Source organism: Berghia stephanieae, chromosome 1 (genome assembly GCF_034508935.2).
Source record: "Berghia stephanieae isolate SIO BIC M18660-M18661 chromosome 1, UCSD_Bste_1.3, whole genome shotgun sequence".
Taxonomy (NCBI): domain Eukaryota; kingdom Metazoa; phylum Mollusca; class Gastropoda; order Nudibranchia; family Aeolidiidae; genus Berghia; species Berghia stephanieae.
The window spans coordinates 74,056,102-74,073,433 of record NC_088360.1 but is presented as its reverse complement, the minus strand read 5'-3'; the positions used below and the strand labels follow the sequence as shown (position 1 = coordinate 74,073,433).

At 34.0% G+C, this 17,332-nt stretch overlaps 1 protein-coding gene across 1 annotated transcript in view; it reads right to left on the bottom strand.

Moving 5' to 3' along the window:
- Positions 1-4,075: 4,075 nt before the first annotated feature.
- LOC144956679 (cysteine-rich motor neuron 1 protein-like) overlaps positions 4,076-17,332 on the bottom strand; it is a 129,083-nt gene continuing 115,826 nt past the window's right edge. The window contains exons 6-15 of the mRNA XM_078887338.1: positions 13,134-13,316; positions 11,202-11,372; positions 10,613-10,744; positions 9,981-10,241; positions 8,849-9,097; positions 8,244-8,453; positions 7,470-7,685; positions 6,395-6,589; positions 4,805-4,855; positions 4,076-4,566 (exon numbers count right to left, since the gene is read on the bottom strand). Coding sequence (XP_078743464.1) covers positions 4,208-4,566; positions 4,805-4,855; positions 6,395-6,589; positions 7,470-7,685; positions 8,244-8,453; positions 8,849-9,097; positions 9,981-10,241; positions 10,613-10,744; positions 11,202-11,372; positions 13,134-13,316 — 2,027 coding nt within the window. The 3' untranslated portion in view covers positions 4,076-4,207. The remainder of the gene's footprint in view (positions 4,567-4,804; positions 4,856-6,394; positions 6,590-7,469; positions 7,686-8,243; positions 8,454-8,848; positions 9,098-9,980; positions 10,242-10,612; positions 10,745-11,201; positions 11,373-13,133; positions 13,317-17,332) is intronic.

Sequence of the window (17,332 nt, the reverse complement as noted above, 5' to 3'; positions counted from 1 at the left end):
ATAATCTGCACATTTTGGCGTACAGCAATATCATATTATATCTGAAAAACGAGATTCATTATTTTAACAGCGATATGTCGCTTGGGAAAAAAAACCTACATCAAACCATTTCTGGCCAAAACTGAATTTAGTTCAACAATTGCTTTGAAGAAATGCTCTTTACGCAATATTTTACAAGGTAAGGAAAAATGTGAACAAATCAGCTTAATTCAAATTAATGGACTGCCATTAATTCTTATCCTCTAATCGAGGGCATTATCATAATTCAAAGTTCATACATTCATAATTCACATACCAATATATTCAAAAATTTGATGACATTAAAAAAAAAACAAAAAATAAAACAATCTCTTGCAGATTGTTATTGTCCGATGGCTTTTTGAAAAAATTATATACATAATATTCTACAAGAGTAATAGTAATAGTAATGACAACCAATAAAATCAGCTGTTGATTGCAATTTATTCAAGTAACAACAGAATTAAATAGAGGTGAGACAGATTCAGATGTGCAATACTTTAATCAGTGGAAAGCTTAAAGACTTCAAATGTAAACGAAAAATTAAACAAAATCTATTTATCATGACCAAAACAAATATCCCAATAGATAAAAGATATAAAATTAATTACTCCAGAAGACAAAGAAAAGGGTTCCTTTTTCCTCCTCCTCCCCCACCCCCACCCCCATTATGATAATGCCTTATAAACGAATTAATTTTGTTATATAAATCCTTTTGCTGCATCTCAAAATTATACTTTCTGTTAAGACTGGAGTTTGAAGCTTTAAAAAATTTAAAAAAAAAGTTTTGTTAAACAAACAGCTGTGCATTGATTAATGCAAAACCTATACTACTTTAAATTGTTTGGGAAAATGATATTAGCTACGAGAGCAGGGTTCAAATTCGTTAAGTTTAATAGTTTAAAAAAAAACTTATAAAACAATGAACTGCACAATATTAAAAGCATACCTTGGTGTAACAAGTGTACTTTAAAAAAAATGATTTCTTTCAATTTGGGAAATCAAATTGATTTGTGTATAGGAAGATAATATATATTATATATATTATGATAATTTTTGTTGCTTCCTCTTGGGCAATCTTCAACTTTAATCTTCAATGGCTTGTAGTTGCAAAAGGCCCCACGAAAAATGTTCAGTTACAGTACAGTCCCATCTAAACAGGGAACAGTCAATTATTTTCAATTTAAACTATAAAACAATGCTTCTTCATCTGAGAAGGGTAATCATAAAATTAAGGTATCATGTTCCCCCATGTGACATTAAATTGATTAATAGTCACTTTAACATGGAACATAAGATATTGTAATAAAAACATGGCAAAGATACATAAAAGCAATCAAAAGCTATTTGTACAGTAATATTTACATCCAATAGCACCAGATGAGGGTGAAAATGTCTGTGGTTTTAAAGTGCATTATACAAAACACATGAACACACAGCATAATGTATATTAAACGGCACAAGAATAATGCTTTTACCTCTGCATAGCTCATTTCAAAAACACACATTAAAAAAAAAAGAAATTAAATTATCACTAAAACTAATGAAATATAAAATCAATATTAATCTGTAAAAATCTAAATCAAAGTGAAAATTGTCTGATTGTTTTCTTACTAATTTCAGAAATTAATTTTAAGGTATAACACACAAAATCTTAAGTTTCTCTTAGTCTATTTTACCTTAAACATTTGCTCAGCCACAAAACCTTAAGATTATGACACCGCATCATCAAAACATATCTTCCATAGCACTGAAACAAATGTAATACGATACATCATAAATCTTCAAATTGGCTTTATCTTACATTATTTTTTACTTCAAGGATATTTTTTACTCCATGACAAGAGAATACTAACAGCCGTTTTCTGACATCATTCACGGGGGCTTATAACATCTGGCGTTGAACAACAAGGTAAAGAGATAGGAATGTCTTTGATCACTGCCTCTCAAACCACACATGCATACACACACACACACACACACACACACACACACATACACATTCTCTCTCTCTCTCTCTCTCTCTCTCTCTCTCTCTCTCTCTCTCTCTCTCTCTCTCTCTCTCTCTCTTATTCTTCCCAAAACCTCTTTACCCTTCTTCTCCCCCTACATCCAAAGCACAAACGCCTCTTTGCATGATACAAGAAATATGTATTTCACGTTTGAAGTATTTGATTGAAGTAAATACAATATATAAAATGTATATTCCCGATCATAATTTGTGCATTTACAAAAATTAATACAGTGGATCAGATGCTTGGATTCGTCAATTAATATCAATGTCAACCAAAAGAAAATCAGGTCCATAGAATGGCTGAAAAGTCCTGCCTCCAAGGTCACAACAACAACAAAAACTCATTTAATAAACACATACTATAGATCAAACAGAATATTATGGTACCAGCTTAACCAAGACATGGTTATATTTTTTCATATTATTGCCATCTCTTGTTACACTGTGGACCAACAAGCAACAAGTCCATGCATTACGTCGTCGTGAGATCACGATCATACAATTTTCACTTTACCAATCCCTGGCACCTCTGCCTCACTATTCTCCATAATCTATATATATCTTACTCACTAAATGTTCATTTGGTGAGGAGAGGGAAAAAAAAGAAATTCAGATGGATTAAGCTCTAAGCTATATGAAGGATATGGCAAAATCTTAAGGAATTTGAGTTGCAGTGGCTTTTGATCAGTGTGTGCTGGACTTTGCCTTGGTGCGGTAGTGTGTTTTTCCTGCTTCACTCCTAATAAAAGGACCCTGAATGTGTGTTTTTGTTTTTTGTTTTTAAGGGTTTTACGGCGCTTGCAACACATTTAGGTTATATCAGCGCCAGTAAAAAGGAAGAAAATGGGATAGTAAAAAGTTCTAGAATTACAATTAAAGCACCCAAGAAAAAGTAAGACACAGGGGAATTGAGAACAAATAGGGATCAGATGTAGATTCCAAGAGCACACCACCAATGTACTTAGTTTGAAATCACCTACAAGTCTCATCCAGACACAAGCACAAAATCCAACAAAGAGGAACACACTCAAATGCTTACATTATACATTCAAAATAAAAATAATAATACATAACAGAGAGATGATTTACAAGAAAAAAAATATCATCTCCCAAAACAATAACTGCATTTGACTGTTTCCCTCCCAGCTAGGATTCCGGCCAGTGCCAGGACAAAACCAAGTAATCTCATTCCGAGACAAAGACAGAAAGCATGTTGGATAACAGATATAAGGGGATAGAAGACACAGTATGTACCTCCCTGCCCGCTATGGGAGGTCAGGATCCCCACCCAGCCTGAATGTGTATATATATATATATAATATATATATATATATATATATATATATAATATATATATATATTATATGTCATAGTGATTGGTCAGCTGCAGCCTGGTTCATCAAGGAGACACGTTTCTAATGCACCATCACTATTGCAATGTTTTACCAACCTCTTTACTTTCATAACAACCCACGAGTTACTTCACAAATTTTAAATTCTTCTTTGAATACATTTGCTGACATCGTTCAGCCAATGAGAATCTTATCACCCTTCTATCCGAATCAAATTTCACCAAAAAAGGTTATGTCATTTAGCGTGTCACTGTTGCAGTGCACTTATGCAAGGTAAAATTATTTTCAATTGAAAACACAAATGTAATTAATGGTAAATTGTGTTTAAATTTGGTGCCATAACATTGCCTGGATCATTGAACAGGAGGTGTGACTTTTCAGTCAATTCTAGTGGTTATTCTATACACTTAACCCAAGCCAAATGCTAATATTACTGCAATTACTAATTCTAATAATAATAATAATAAAAACAATAATAATATAATAATAATAATAATAATAATAATAAATAATAATAATATAATAATAATAATAATAATAATATTAATAATAATACCAACAACAATAACAACAACAATATTAACAATGACAATATTAACAATAATCTACACAGGAATGTTTAATAATACATCATCATATTTACACATTTTAATTTTTCTTCAAAAGTAGATTTAGATTGTTCCCTTTGGGATTTTCTTTTAAGTCACACATGTAGAGTGTATCCTGACTCCATTTAAGAATTATTTCAGTTTTTTCTGCACGTTCAATGCCATTCACAATCAAAATGTGATAACACTGACAACTCTAACCATCTGTAGGAAATTTAGCAACCCTTAAAGATTGGAGCACTGTTTTTATTCTGGTCGCAAAAATTTAAATCAGTATATGTGTTAAAAGCCCGTTCTTCCGTTCCCTTATCAGTTAGACTTGAATAGTACAATTTTTGCAAGGCAGGCTGTTTGATATCTATTTCGATGTCTTTGTTTTCTGTATGAGGGAGGAATGTCTGACCTTGGAGTTCATCATTTGAAGCTGCGCACGTTTCTCTAAAATTGTGTTTTTGCCGAAGGTATAGTCTGTAGACAAGATAAATTATAATGCAGGCGAATCCAAAAAGTATGACGCCAAGAATAATCATACCCACATAGTGTGCTTGTCCAGTTTTTTCCATTATTGTTGAGGCTGTAAAATCAGAAAAGTGAGAACTATTACTTTTAATTTTGAAAAAAATGTGCATTTTATTTAAGTTGGAAAATCTCGCTAACATGAGCTTTATTGCAGAATCTTTTTAAATATTCATTTTTATATATACTTGCATGAAATTATTAACAGATGCTGACAAAAGGTAAATATGAAATTGAACATTATTGGAAGAAAAGCAATGAAATAACAAAGTGATGAGAGAGAAAATGTTCATTACCTGTTGTGTTATAATATTTCTCATCGTGCTCTTTACCTTGTGATGGCATTTCTGGTGAAGTTTAAGATAAAATTTTGAAAATTATAAATATGATATTAATTATTACATGAAAGGGGCCCCCAACAGCTCAGTTGGTAGAGCACTCGCTCCATACGCAAAGGTACCGAGATCGATCCATGGTGCAGTCGAGATTTCTTCTGACCCTCCTGTCCACCCAGAAGTGAATGGGAAGCTGAATCTGTTAGATTTGGCGGAGTGTACTTTGCAATAGACCAGCATCCTATCAAAAGGATAGCAAGCAATTGCAATTGTCCGTTTCATACTATAGAAACTGGGATAAACTCCAGCTCCATGGCCCTAATGGTTCTGAAGGACAACTTACTATTACATGAAAACTTATTAATTTCCGCATTCACAAAAGGAATAAATTCCTCAAGTTCACTTGAGAGTTTTTAAAAATATCCTCTTACAATTTACAATGAAAAGGAAATAATAATAATAATAGATCTTTATTGTCCATAAATATGGCAATTTGTCATTTAGTTACACTTGTTATAACGTTAAACGATAACTGTAACATTGAACAGATATTTCACTCCTACTTATTTTCTCTCTCTCTCTCTCTCTCTCTCTCTCTCTCTCTCTCTCTCTCTCTCTCTCTCTCTCTCTCTCTCTCTCTCTTCCTCTCTTTCTTTCACACGTGCGATATACACAACATAAACATATTCATTTCGTTTTCAATTTGTTACGATTGTGGCAATTCGACACCAAAAATTATCATCATTATCAATTGGTCAGTTAATCTTACATTAAATAAATTAATCAGTTAATCAGTCAACGAATCAATCCTTAGTTTTTCTGTAACATATGAAATATTCAAAATTTTTATTGCTGATGGAACGAACGTTGATTTATACTTGTTAGTTCTACATTTAATCTGACAAAACCTTCTCCCAGATGGTAAAAGACTAAATTCATGGTATAAACAATGAGGTATCTTTTGGGCTCAGAACCTGCCTCTGCTTCTTAAAATGAGTAGAAAGGATTTGATCAGCAAAACATTTACTTTCATTTAATATTATGATTATAATGATAAAAGTGGAGGTAGTGGTGGTGGTAGTAGTTGTAGTAGCGGCAGTAGTAGTAGTAGTAGTAGTAGTAGTAGTAGTAGTAGTAGTAGTAGTAGTAGTAGTAGTAGGAGCGGTAGAAGTAGTAGTAGTAGTAGTAGTAGTAGTAGTAGTAGTAGTAGTAGTAGTAGTAGTAGTAATAGTAGGATGAGGAGGAGTAGTAGTAGTAGTAATAGTAGTAGTAGCAGTACTAGTAATAGTATTAGTAGTTGTATTAGTAGTAGTAGTAGTGATAGTAGTAGTAGTAGTAGTAGTAGTAGTAGTAGTAGTAGTAGTAGTAGTAGTAGTAGTAGTAGTAGTAGTAGTAGTAGTAGTAGTATGATTTACTGTTTTAAAATGAAAAAAAAACATTTGTAATCATCATATTATAACGTTATGAATAAAATCTGCCATTTGAAAAACAGAGAAAGATTATTGTTCATTGAAGGAATTTTCAATAGCACTAATATCATCTACAGCTTACCATAGCAAGTTGGACAACAATGTCCACGTTTCCTGACCATAACAGGACACTTCAAGGCTGGGCATGACAAAGGGAAGCAATGCACTCTCCCATTAGAACAAATACACTGGGTACAGTTATTTCCCTCCCATTTCTCCTCGGTATCATAGAACTCGTTGTTGTAAGAACAGATTTTGGGCCTCTTTGTTTCCAGTTCTGTAAAAACATTGTACTTTGAACTATATACCAATGTATATGTATATATTTGTACATCAATTATTGTTTTAAAAGGTGAGCTTGTGATATGAATGTATTTAGAAGTAATATTATTTGAGATTTTTAACAGTATGAAATATGGGTCGAAAGCTGCCATGAGAACCATTGCGGAAATTTTTAATATTTATTTTTACACATGCCTTTATAAAATTGTTACAAATGCGTCAAAAGGTAATTTTAGATAAGAAAATATTTGCTCCAGTAGTTTTAAGACTGCTCGATACATTTAATTAGAGCATATAACATACGATTCTTCAACTCATGTGTTTGAAATTTCAAACACATTCTCAATGCTGCTGCACGATCTAGTGAGTGAGTTCAAAATTTCAAATGAAAAAGCTAAAGAATCTCATTATTATACTCCTGCAAAGACCCCACCTATATTATTTATATTTCTTATAGAAGTGTATCATATTTTACAATGAATGGTTTTCGAATTAAATGATCTGACATTAAGAATTATCATTGTAGTTATTGAAAAATAATTTCCCCTTATAAAGTCAAATGCATACTAAACCATTCAGCACGATTTGACAATTCGTGATTTCATCACTTCCAGTCATGTCTCGTCCTACATGTTATATGTTGCTGTTGGCTAGGGATCCATTGTAAAGCGCTTTGAGAATGTTTAGTGGATATTGCTCTATATAAAAGTACAATTTTTTTAAAAAGCTTAAGCTCAAGCTTTCCTGTCAGTATCGTGATATCATAATTCTTTACCAAGACTTAAAAATATTGCATTAGAAAATGTACCCCCCCCCCCCCTCCCAAATCATTTTTAAAAAATCAATAATCATACAAATGGATACAACAATCTTACCAGCACAGGTAGGGCAACACTGGTCCTTCCTTAATATAGTTTTGTTACATTTGACTGGAGCACACATTTGGTTATAGCAGTGAAATTGTCCGTCCTGGCAAACACAAGTCTGACAAGGCGTGGAACGCCACACCTCTCTATGTTTGTACAGCATACCTGAAGGGGACTTACACTTTCTGTGCAGTGGAGAGGGAGGCAGATGGCTAAAATCCTCTCCTGAAATGATAAATTAATACATAGTTTACCACAGGACAGTATTGTGAAGCTATTGATAAATAAAAATGAATGTTCGGAACCAACCCCCCCCCCCCCCCCCCCCCCCCCCCCCCCAAAGAAAACCCCCCTTTGAGGCCTGAAATGTGCCATCTAGCATGAAATGGGCCTCATCGATCACTTGTTTTTCTTGGTCTCGTGCCAAAGGAATTTCCACCTGATCATTCTGAACAACTCCTTATTACTGATGTCTGAAAAGATATGTAAGAAAGAGATTCTTATTCCATGCGGAATCAAACCTATGTCACTTGTCTTATCGCGCTCGCAATTGTGCTATTGGGTTGTTCCATATTTGTATTATTGCCCTGATTCGTGATCTATTTTGAGATGTCCAACTTTTGTCAAATTACGAGAGTCGGGATAAAATGGATCTCATTTCACATTTGTTATGTAGTGATGAAATCCACCACTCTTAAATTAAAAAACAAAAAACAAAACAAACACATATATATCTCACTCATGCGATTAATTTATCATAATACCAGAGAAATTATTACTTACCTTTACAAATGGGGCAGCATTGATTTTTTGGCTTGACTGGATGATGGCACAATACAGGTGGGCATGACATGCTCTCACACAAGATGGAACCGATGTGACAAACACAGCGAGTGCATGGGTCCATTTTCCATGTTTGACCTTCGACATAGTAGTCCCCGTTTGTTGACTGGCACAACAGTTTGTCTCCATTGGGGGATGGTATTGTCAGACCTTGATAAATTCATCGAAAAATAAACCATAGTGGTTTTGATGATGACAATGATGATGATGATGATGATGATGATGATGATGATGATGATGATACTAATAATAAGTAGAAGAAGAAGAAGAAGAAGAAAAAGTAGTAGTAGTAGTAGTAGTAGTAGTAGTAGTAGTAGTAGTAGTTAGTAGTAGTAGTAGTAGCTGTAGTAGTAGGAAGAAGAAGAAGAAATGGAAGAAGAAGAAGAAGAAAAAAAGAAAGAGAATGAGGAGGAAGTGGAAGACAAGAATTCCAGATAAAAAGAAGAACAATATTATGAGTAATAATGATAATCATGGTTAATGTTGAGTTTAAAAGTAATTAAGAATTGTCGTTAATAGGAAAAACTATATTTGAAAGTTGTTACCTGGACAAGATGGACAGCAGTCACCGACTTTGAATACAGGATTTGAGCAAAAAGGGGCCCGGCAGGCGATGACGGAACACATCTCCACACCCTTATGGCAATAACAGGTACGGCATCCATCATTCCATGACTCCCCGTTCTCGTGGTAGATCCCATAACGTGAGAAACAAGAAAAATCGCTGTCAATGAATTCGGTGCCTGTATTACTGCCAACTTTGGGTGGTCCAATCAATTCTGGGGTGGTGTCCTCTGTTAAGTGAAAGTTGATCTATGTTATCTCATGAAGAAGGCAGAACTGGACATTTTATTATTACGGGATATTACTATTTAATTGGCGAAATAATTTCAGAACTGCTTTTTTAAGCCTTAAAAATATAAAAATCTCGAATTTGAAGAAAAATACATACATTATAGTTCTCTTTAAAACAGCAAACATAGTCAAGATTAAACCATCAACAACAACAACAAAAAACCATTCACACATTACCAGTGCCAATACAATCAATAAGTAGAAAAATAATTGAGCTTTCAATAGCTTCTTTTTTCCACCAGTGTTACGTCGGAATGAATCAGACCACGAAAAGTTAAAAGTTAAAATGGTACGTAAAAAAAGTCGTTTTTGAGTTTTTGCAATGTAAGAATTGTGTTTATTCACGACCATAATGCATAGAAATTAATCCAAAGTTATATGCTTGAGTCTATAATTTCAATTTTCAGCACATAGGTTGTCCTGACATTATACTGCCCTGAGATGGTGGATCATTAATGGCAGGTAGTGTATTTCCAGTCTATGTTGTAAAAATGGCTTATTAAGTATTCTTTTTTTTTTACCAGTACTATTATCATATTAATCCCTTTCTCTTGCAAGGTAGACATTCATTGATTTGTAAATGAAGTTTTACCTATCATCTGTGTAAAACGTAATGTCTACTGATATTGAAGTAATGGAAATTGGTGTGTTTTTATATTAACAGTGTATTTTTTTCATTTATTTATTTTAAGAATGTAAAGTGTCTAGAGTGTAAGGGGCTGTACAAATATCATATATTATTATTATTATTATTATTATTATTATTATTATTATTATTATTATTATTATTATTATTATTATTATTGCTATTATTATTATCACCTTTGCATCTACAGATCGTACAGCCTTCGTCATTGACACGCAAGCCATGTAGGCACCGCTTGGTGCAGTTGAAGGGAGGGCACCTATTACATTTACACTTGATGCATCCGTCTCTATTCCTTTTGAAGCCATATTCGCAATGTTTGTTACACTCATCCTCGTCAAAGTGAGGACATAGAGCCTCAGGAGCTTGACACTCACAAAGAGTGTTACCTTCGAAGTCAATCTTAAAGCCATGAGGACAGTCCAGTAAACACTTTTCTGGAGAGAGTGTTAAGAACAAAAATACAGTGAGTTATTGGTGGAGAATCGAATTAAAAAGATTAAAAGATTAAAAGCGTCATAACAACGGGATGCAATCGTTGTCTGGCCTCGATGTCCCAATGCATGTATAGTGCAACCAAACAAAATGCATTAGTAGCATCCTTGTCATCATAGTTCATCAGCACAATCACAGACCTGCCAACCTCATCAAGGGAGGGGTTAATAATCTTGCCCAAGGAAAAATAACAAAAATGCATGAAGTGGGGCTCGAACCCAGGACTTTCCAGACCATAGTGCAATGTCTTAACCACTCAGCCACCTTACTCCTATTTATAATAAATAATATAGTCATATTTGTGGAACACTACCTTTTTTACACTTGCACATGTAGCATCCGTGGGGTGATAACTCAAGGCCTGCAGAACACTCCAGATTGCAGGTGTCAATACTTGGGCAAATAAGAGATGTTGTCGTAGTGGATGGAATGTTTGTATCTGTATCTGTTGAGGAATATTTCAAATAGCAAATTACAGAGATTAGTTTTATTTTGTAAAACAATAACATCAATGAAAATAATAATGATAATAATAATAATAATATATAATAATAATAATAATAATAATAATAATAATAATAATAATAATAATAATAATAATAATAATAATAATAATAATAATAATAAAAAAGAAGAAGAAGAAGAAGAAGAAATAATATTAACAATAATATAATAATAATAATAATAATAATAATAATAATAATAATAATAATAATAATAATAATAATAATAATAATAATAGTCATAATAGAATAGTCTTAGATCTCCTCTGTATGCTAAATACTAGTATTGGTCTCAGCTGGTCTTTCCTTTCATCTTATTTTCATTGTTAAAAATATACATCCTCCATCATCTTAAATAACAAGACAACATAGATAAAAAAAATCAACAGGCAATCTAACCTGGGCAAACAGGGCAGCATTGGCCAGGGATCTGAACAGGGTTGGTGCAGTGAAGAGCACATGACTCAGCCTGGCACTCTACCTGTCCTTCCTTACATTTGCAGGTCGTGCAATCGTTTTCTTTCCAAACGTCAGAGTTATTGTAGAAGTTTCCAGACTCAGAGATACAGCCTGGAATAATCGATATCACAAAAGCACAACAATTAAAGGTGCCGAAAAGTAATAACCCCCTACCCCCAAATCCCCACCACCATACTCACACGCCATGTAGGGCTACAGTGGAACCCTGATAAAGTCAACACCGGCGGACCAGAGAGATTGGTTGAATTTAAAGCAAAGTTGACTATTACCCATTATCAAAGGAGTTACCACTTTGATATAGAACAGAAAATGTGGGACCAGCAAGGGAGTTGACTTTATGCGTCATATAGGGCTACGGTGATAAAGTCAACAACGCCGGACCAGACAGATTCGTTGAATTTAAACAAAGTTGACTTTTATCCATTATCAATGGGACACACTTTAATATAGAACAGAAAATGTGGGACCAGCAAGGGAGTTGACTTTATGCAGGAGCTGAGTTTATGCAGAAGTTGAATTTAGGCGGAATCCACTGAAATGCAGGGCAATGGCAAATCACCTTTACTTTCATTTTGGCTAGAATACTTTTGTTTTCATTATCGATATCAGTTTACTTGTCAGGTATCACCTTCTGTATCAACACTTCTTAAAATATACGTGATGAGCCTCGGCACCTCACTGCCACATCGTCTAAATGGGATAATTAAAATTTGTGGAATTAACCGGTTAATTGCCGTACTCTGAAAGACACGTATTTAAAAATTTGGCCAGAAAACTTTTCCTTTAAATTTTGATCGATTTAAATGAGATTCCAGATTTGAGAGGTTTTTATTTTTTCAATATGAGGGTCGTTTTAAATCGATCGATATTTGAAGCACAAGTTTTCTGACCAAATGTTTAAATATGTGACTTTCACGTGTCTTTCGTATGGTTAATAATATATTAACCGAATGTCGAGTTTAGACACTTTAGCAGAACGAGACTGTTTGCGCATGCACGAAACTCATTTTTAAATAAGAGTTAAATAACAAGCCTAAAGTAAGGCTGTCTTTATTCTTCAAAGTGTTCTCTTTTAATTTAAAAAAATTGTTGAGTCTTGTGAAACTGTGTGAATAAATAATTTTGTAAAAGAAACAAACAAAAAAAAAAAAAAAAACAAAAAGAAAAACAAAAAGTAGCTAACAATAAATACATTAGTGTAACCTTGAAAATAAAAGCCGACATCAATTGGACGCTTTAAAAGACAAATAATCCATCTCAATATTTAAAAAAAAAAACTGTTATGGTCACATTTCTCTCCCTTTGTAAATGAAAGTCTAAGCCAAGTATCGTTCAAAATTGGTGTGTACATAAATTCAGGTCTGACATCCGAACTTACTTTTGGGCCTAGTTTAACATTTTTGTTATAGTCAATAGTTTGCGTCATTTTTTAAAAAGATTTCTATTACAACAATGAGCCCGTAATGAATTGGGTTATAAGACCTACAAATAAGTGCACGTCGTTCAACATACAAAGTCAGTATTCCAGGTCAAACCTTATACACTTAAACAAATTAATGGTCTTTCAACAGAAGTCTATCTAAAAGGAACAAAACGTTTAGTATCTTTGTCAAAAACGTTTTTAATGATGTGACATAGACGATTGTTCCTTAAAGCTGGCCATTTATCTATCGAGATGAAGCCTTGATAACCTTGCCCCCCCCCCCCCCCCCCCCCCCCCACCAACAAAAAAAACCCCAAAAAACAAAACAAACAAAAAAAAAAACACTAAAAAAAAAAACCAAACCAAAAAACAAAAAAAACAAAAAAACAACAAAAAGAAAAAAACCCTTAAAAACAAAAATCACAAACCACGACAGACAGGACAGCATTCATCCTCAGGAATGACAATCCACAGACACGACAGCTTGCTGCACGTCTTGTCCCGACACCTGTTCAAACCGTCCTTGCATTCACAGCTCCGACACTTGTCAATGTTCCATTTTTCCCCGTTTTTCATCTCTTTGCCGTCATACCGGCATGTCAGTCCGCTCTCTGGATTAAAAAAAATAAATACAAGTGATAGGTTAGGGTTGATACAACGTGTACTTTTTTGCAGGTCTGATAACTCAAATCATTATGGGCTCATTGTTGTAATGGAAATACTCTCAAATCAAAGCAAATATACTCCATTACAACAATGTTAGATCAAGCCCATAATTGTGTTCAGCTGTCAGACCTGCAAATATGTGTATGTCCGCGTAATACAAAGAAGTAAAATCGATGATTTCATTTGGTGACAGAGAGTAAGATTACAAATTCAATAACAGAGAGCGCAAACAATAAGAAAAGTAGCTTGAGGATTGACTGGGGAGGGGGAGGGGGGCGGGGGTAGGTACGTGATGCGTTCCAATTTTTGATGTTAAAAAGAGCAACAACAACAAAATCAAAACCAAAGCAAAAACCAAAAACTAAACAAAATAAAACAAAAACAAATAAATACAATACAAAACAAACCAAACCGAAATACAAACAAAACGAGTTAGAGAGCGCGTCTGGCTTTGTGTATATAATCTATTTTTATGAAATCGATTGATCTCCAATCCATCTCGCAATTGGGAATTTCTCGGTTTATACGAACCTCCCCCCCCCCCCCAAAAAAAAAAAAAAAACAAACAAAAAAAAAAACAACAAAAAAAAAAAAAAAAACAAAAAAACAAAAAAACAAACCCAAAGAACCCCCCAAAAAACCCAAGGACTTTACATAGCGCAATGCCGACTTTATGTACTAAAGACGCTCTATAATGAGTTTCAAGACAGCTCACAACTCCTGCGAGGCGCGACTATAATAATATTATTTTCGACAGAGCCAACGTAGTTGTAGATTAGATGTTTACATAACACCTTAGAATGGTGGGACAATGTGAGTAAAGTCTATTTTCTAAGGGCTTAATTTTCCGATGACCACACCGATATATTTTTAGTCACTTGCTTCATCGAGGCTTCAGACATTCATAGACATCCTTTTACCAGGCTAGTAAAATAACTAAATTTCAGCGACTCTACCATAAGAAAAGAGCGTCTGACATCGGTAAGGTGTGTCGTATTTCACATACTGGCGTTTTACATGAAAGGCAAATTGCTTATACCGCTAGGGCCACGGCAAGATGACAAGGAGTGAAATGAGAATAGTTCCTCCGCCAAAGATACACATGAAACAGAGTGGCCTTGTCAATCTCACCTAAATGAAAAACAAAAGGTAAGTGAAGACAGTCTATCGGGTCAAAAGAAGGGGTTAAAAAAAAGAGGTAAGAGGTATTACGATTCGATGCAGTAACCTGCTTAGGATGAGAGTGTTCTCCAAAGAAGCATTAGATAGCAAAATCAAAGTGGGCTCCATGCTTAGACATAAGAAAAGCATTGACAAAGCGATTAGGTCGTCTTTTCAATAATTTGTAAAACTAAACCGCCTCTAACAAAAATTCATCTTTTCTCTTCCACGAGAATCAGTTCTTATAATTGGTAATAAATGTTTTCTTTATCTCCTTTAAAACTGATGTCCTTTGCATATCTTATTCATCTGTTTAGTACAGTTTTTTTAAAAGTTAAAATTGTTCAAAAGGGCTCTTAATTAACACTGATCATTTATCTTCTCTCTATTTTTTCAGTAGGATCGATTACTTGTAACCACGCAACGCCACAGGAGCACAATCAAAAACTCCGACTTCAGTTGTTCATGAAATGCCCGGCATGATATTATCCTTTTTCTTGGTGTGAATTGTATTTCCAGTGTCTGCATTAGGCGCGGAAGTGTTCATCTAGCCTAGGGTGATCATTTTATTTCAAAGTCGGGCCCGCTCTCCAAAGTAAACTGAATAAGTCTGGGAAAACATTTTAATAAACCCTCTCACATTACTTTAAAGTAACCATTTAAAGGCAGGAAGGACTTTACTCTAAGCTGACGTCACCAAGAGAACACTAGTAACCACGTGAATCAGGATTAATTGCATTGCTCTTTCTGATCTTGTCGTAAAAAAACAAAAACGTCCGAAGCTTAAATCAAGACATTTTGCTTAGACAAACATTCCGTCTCGCCATTAAAGAGTTAAAATAAGAAAATCGGCTTTCTTAACTTCAAATTCAATACGTTACAACAAGCTTATTTTGGCAAATTATGCAAATTGACGTATCCAGAACAGCAGGTGCGTGACCTCATTTCTCCTCCAATATTACGGGGACAGGTGGCTTAAGACTTGATCAACTCAGACAAGCTGAATTATTAACAGAGAAGAGACACGGAAATTAAATGTTTCCTTTTTGTTACAAGTAAATAATTGGATTTCTTTTGAAATTGTTGCAGTAGATAAGAGGGGAGTCCAATTTAAGAAGAAAAAAAAGAGGATTAACAAGGTTTTGCTGAGATATCTATTCGATTTGAAAACGTCTTAAAAGCTATTGTCCTTACCAGATACCATTCCATCAGTTGGTGTGACGTCACAAGTTGGGGATAACGATCAGTTCAATGAGAGTTCTTACGGGCATAATGGCTAGATGGGTTTAAGTTCAAAAGATATGAATTCTTTCACGAAATACAATTCGCTGCAAAACCTATTATAATAACATTCATTGTACTGAATACAGCTGTGCTTGCGAAACAAGAGCCAAAGAAATCTTAGATCTTTAAATTCATCGAAATTAGTTTATAAATTATATAATATATTATGTGACCCACTGTCTCAAAGCGGTATCATGTTGGGATGAGCAAGGATCAGGTAATTGAATTTATAGCAATTTATGAAACTTAGGGTTGATTTCAAAGGGATATGATGTAAAATAAATATAATTGATGGTTCCTATATGACCTCTTGTGCTATGCCTACCAAGCTATTGACATGAATGCCTTTTTTACTATTATCTTATAGTATCAACATAACAGTACATACCATTTTTGAAAATTACGTCAGTTATAGTATAGTTCATTAAAACTAGTCAAATAAACATTTAATTATTTTTAGTTTTTTGACTCGAAAAATTAAAATAAAGTATATTTTTAAGTGCTTGCCTACACCCGGAGAAAACAGCCCACATATCCGGAGCATAACTCTCAATTTGAACATAGGTGATTGAAAAAATACATCGTGGCGTCAGGTTTTGCGATGCAATTCCTTTATCAGTGTGTCAAAATTTTGTGAGAAATACTCACTAACTGGGCCTGACCTATCTATTTGTGTGTTTGACATATACTTAGGCGGTATCTCAGGAAGTCTCATACAGGAAATAAATAGTCAACGGGAAGAAACGGGGTAAATGGCAGTTAATATTCCGATTGGTTAATGCTTAGTAACAGGCGAAACATCTATTTCTTACACTGCATACAGCTCGAGGCTTTTAATTTAATTTAATTCCAAATCTAAATTCATGTTTGGGAGTTTGGTTCATCCCGATTTAATACCGTTTTGAGGCGGTGGGTTACAAATTGGATCGTAAAAAAACAAAACAAACAAACCACGAAATGTTTTAAGAATGGGTGGATCACACGACATAGCAATGCTGAATTGACTTGGGCAGTCAAATGTAATAGCCCTTATATAATATTATGTGATAAATTTAATGTTGTGTCATCAGTGACACGACTTTAATAGTATAAAATAAATTTGCGCAAGAAATTAAAACCCCCCCCCCCCCAAATAATCAGGAAGTGACTCAAATCGAATGGATTAGTCAAATAAATAAATAAATAAATAAATAAATAAATAAATAAATTAATTATAAGAAAAATCTAGAGTCTTATGTCAGAAAACAACATTTGAAACCAAAAACAAAAAACAAAACAACAACAAACAAAAAACAAAACAAAAACAACAAACAAACAACAACAAAAATTCGCCTGAGGTAATTGGTGCGACTTAAGCTGGCAGGTAAATTTTTCCAATTTTCATTGTGTGGGATTCTCATGTGGTAAAATATCTTTATGAATTTCCGTCCGCCGTGGGTGGGGAAAAGGAGGGGGGGGGGGTATGTTATTAATAGATGGAATTTTTTTTGGGTTAAAAATTCGTTAATTTTGTGAT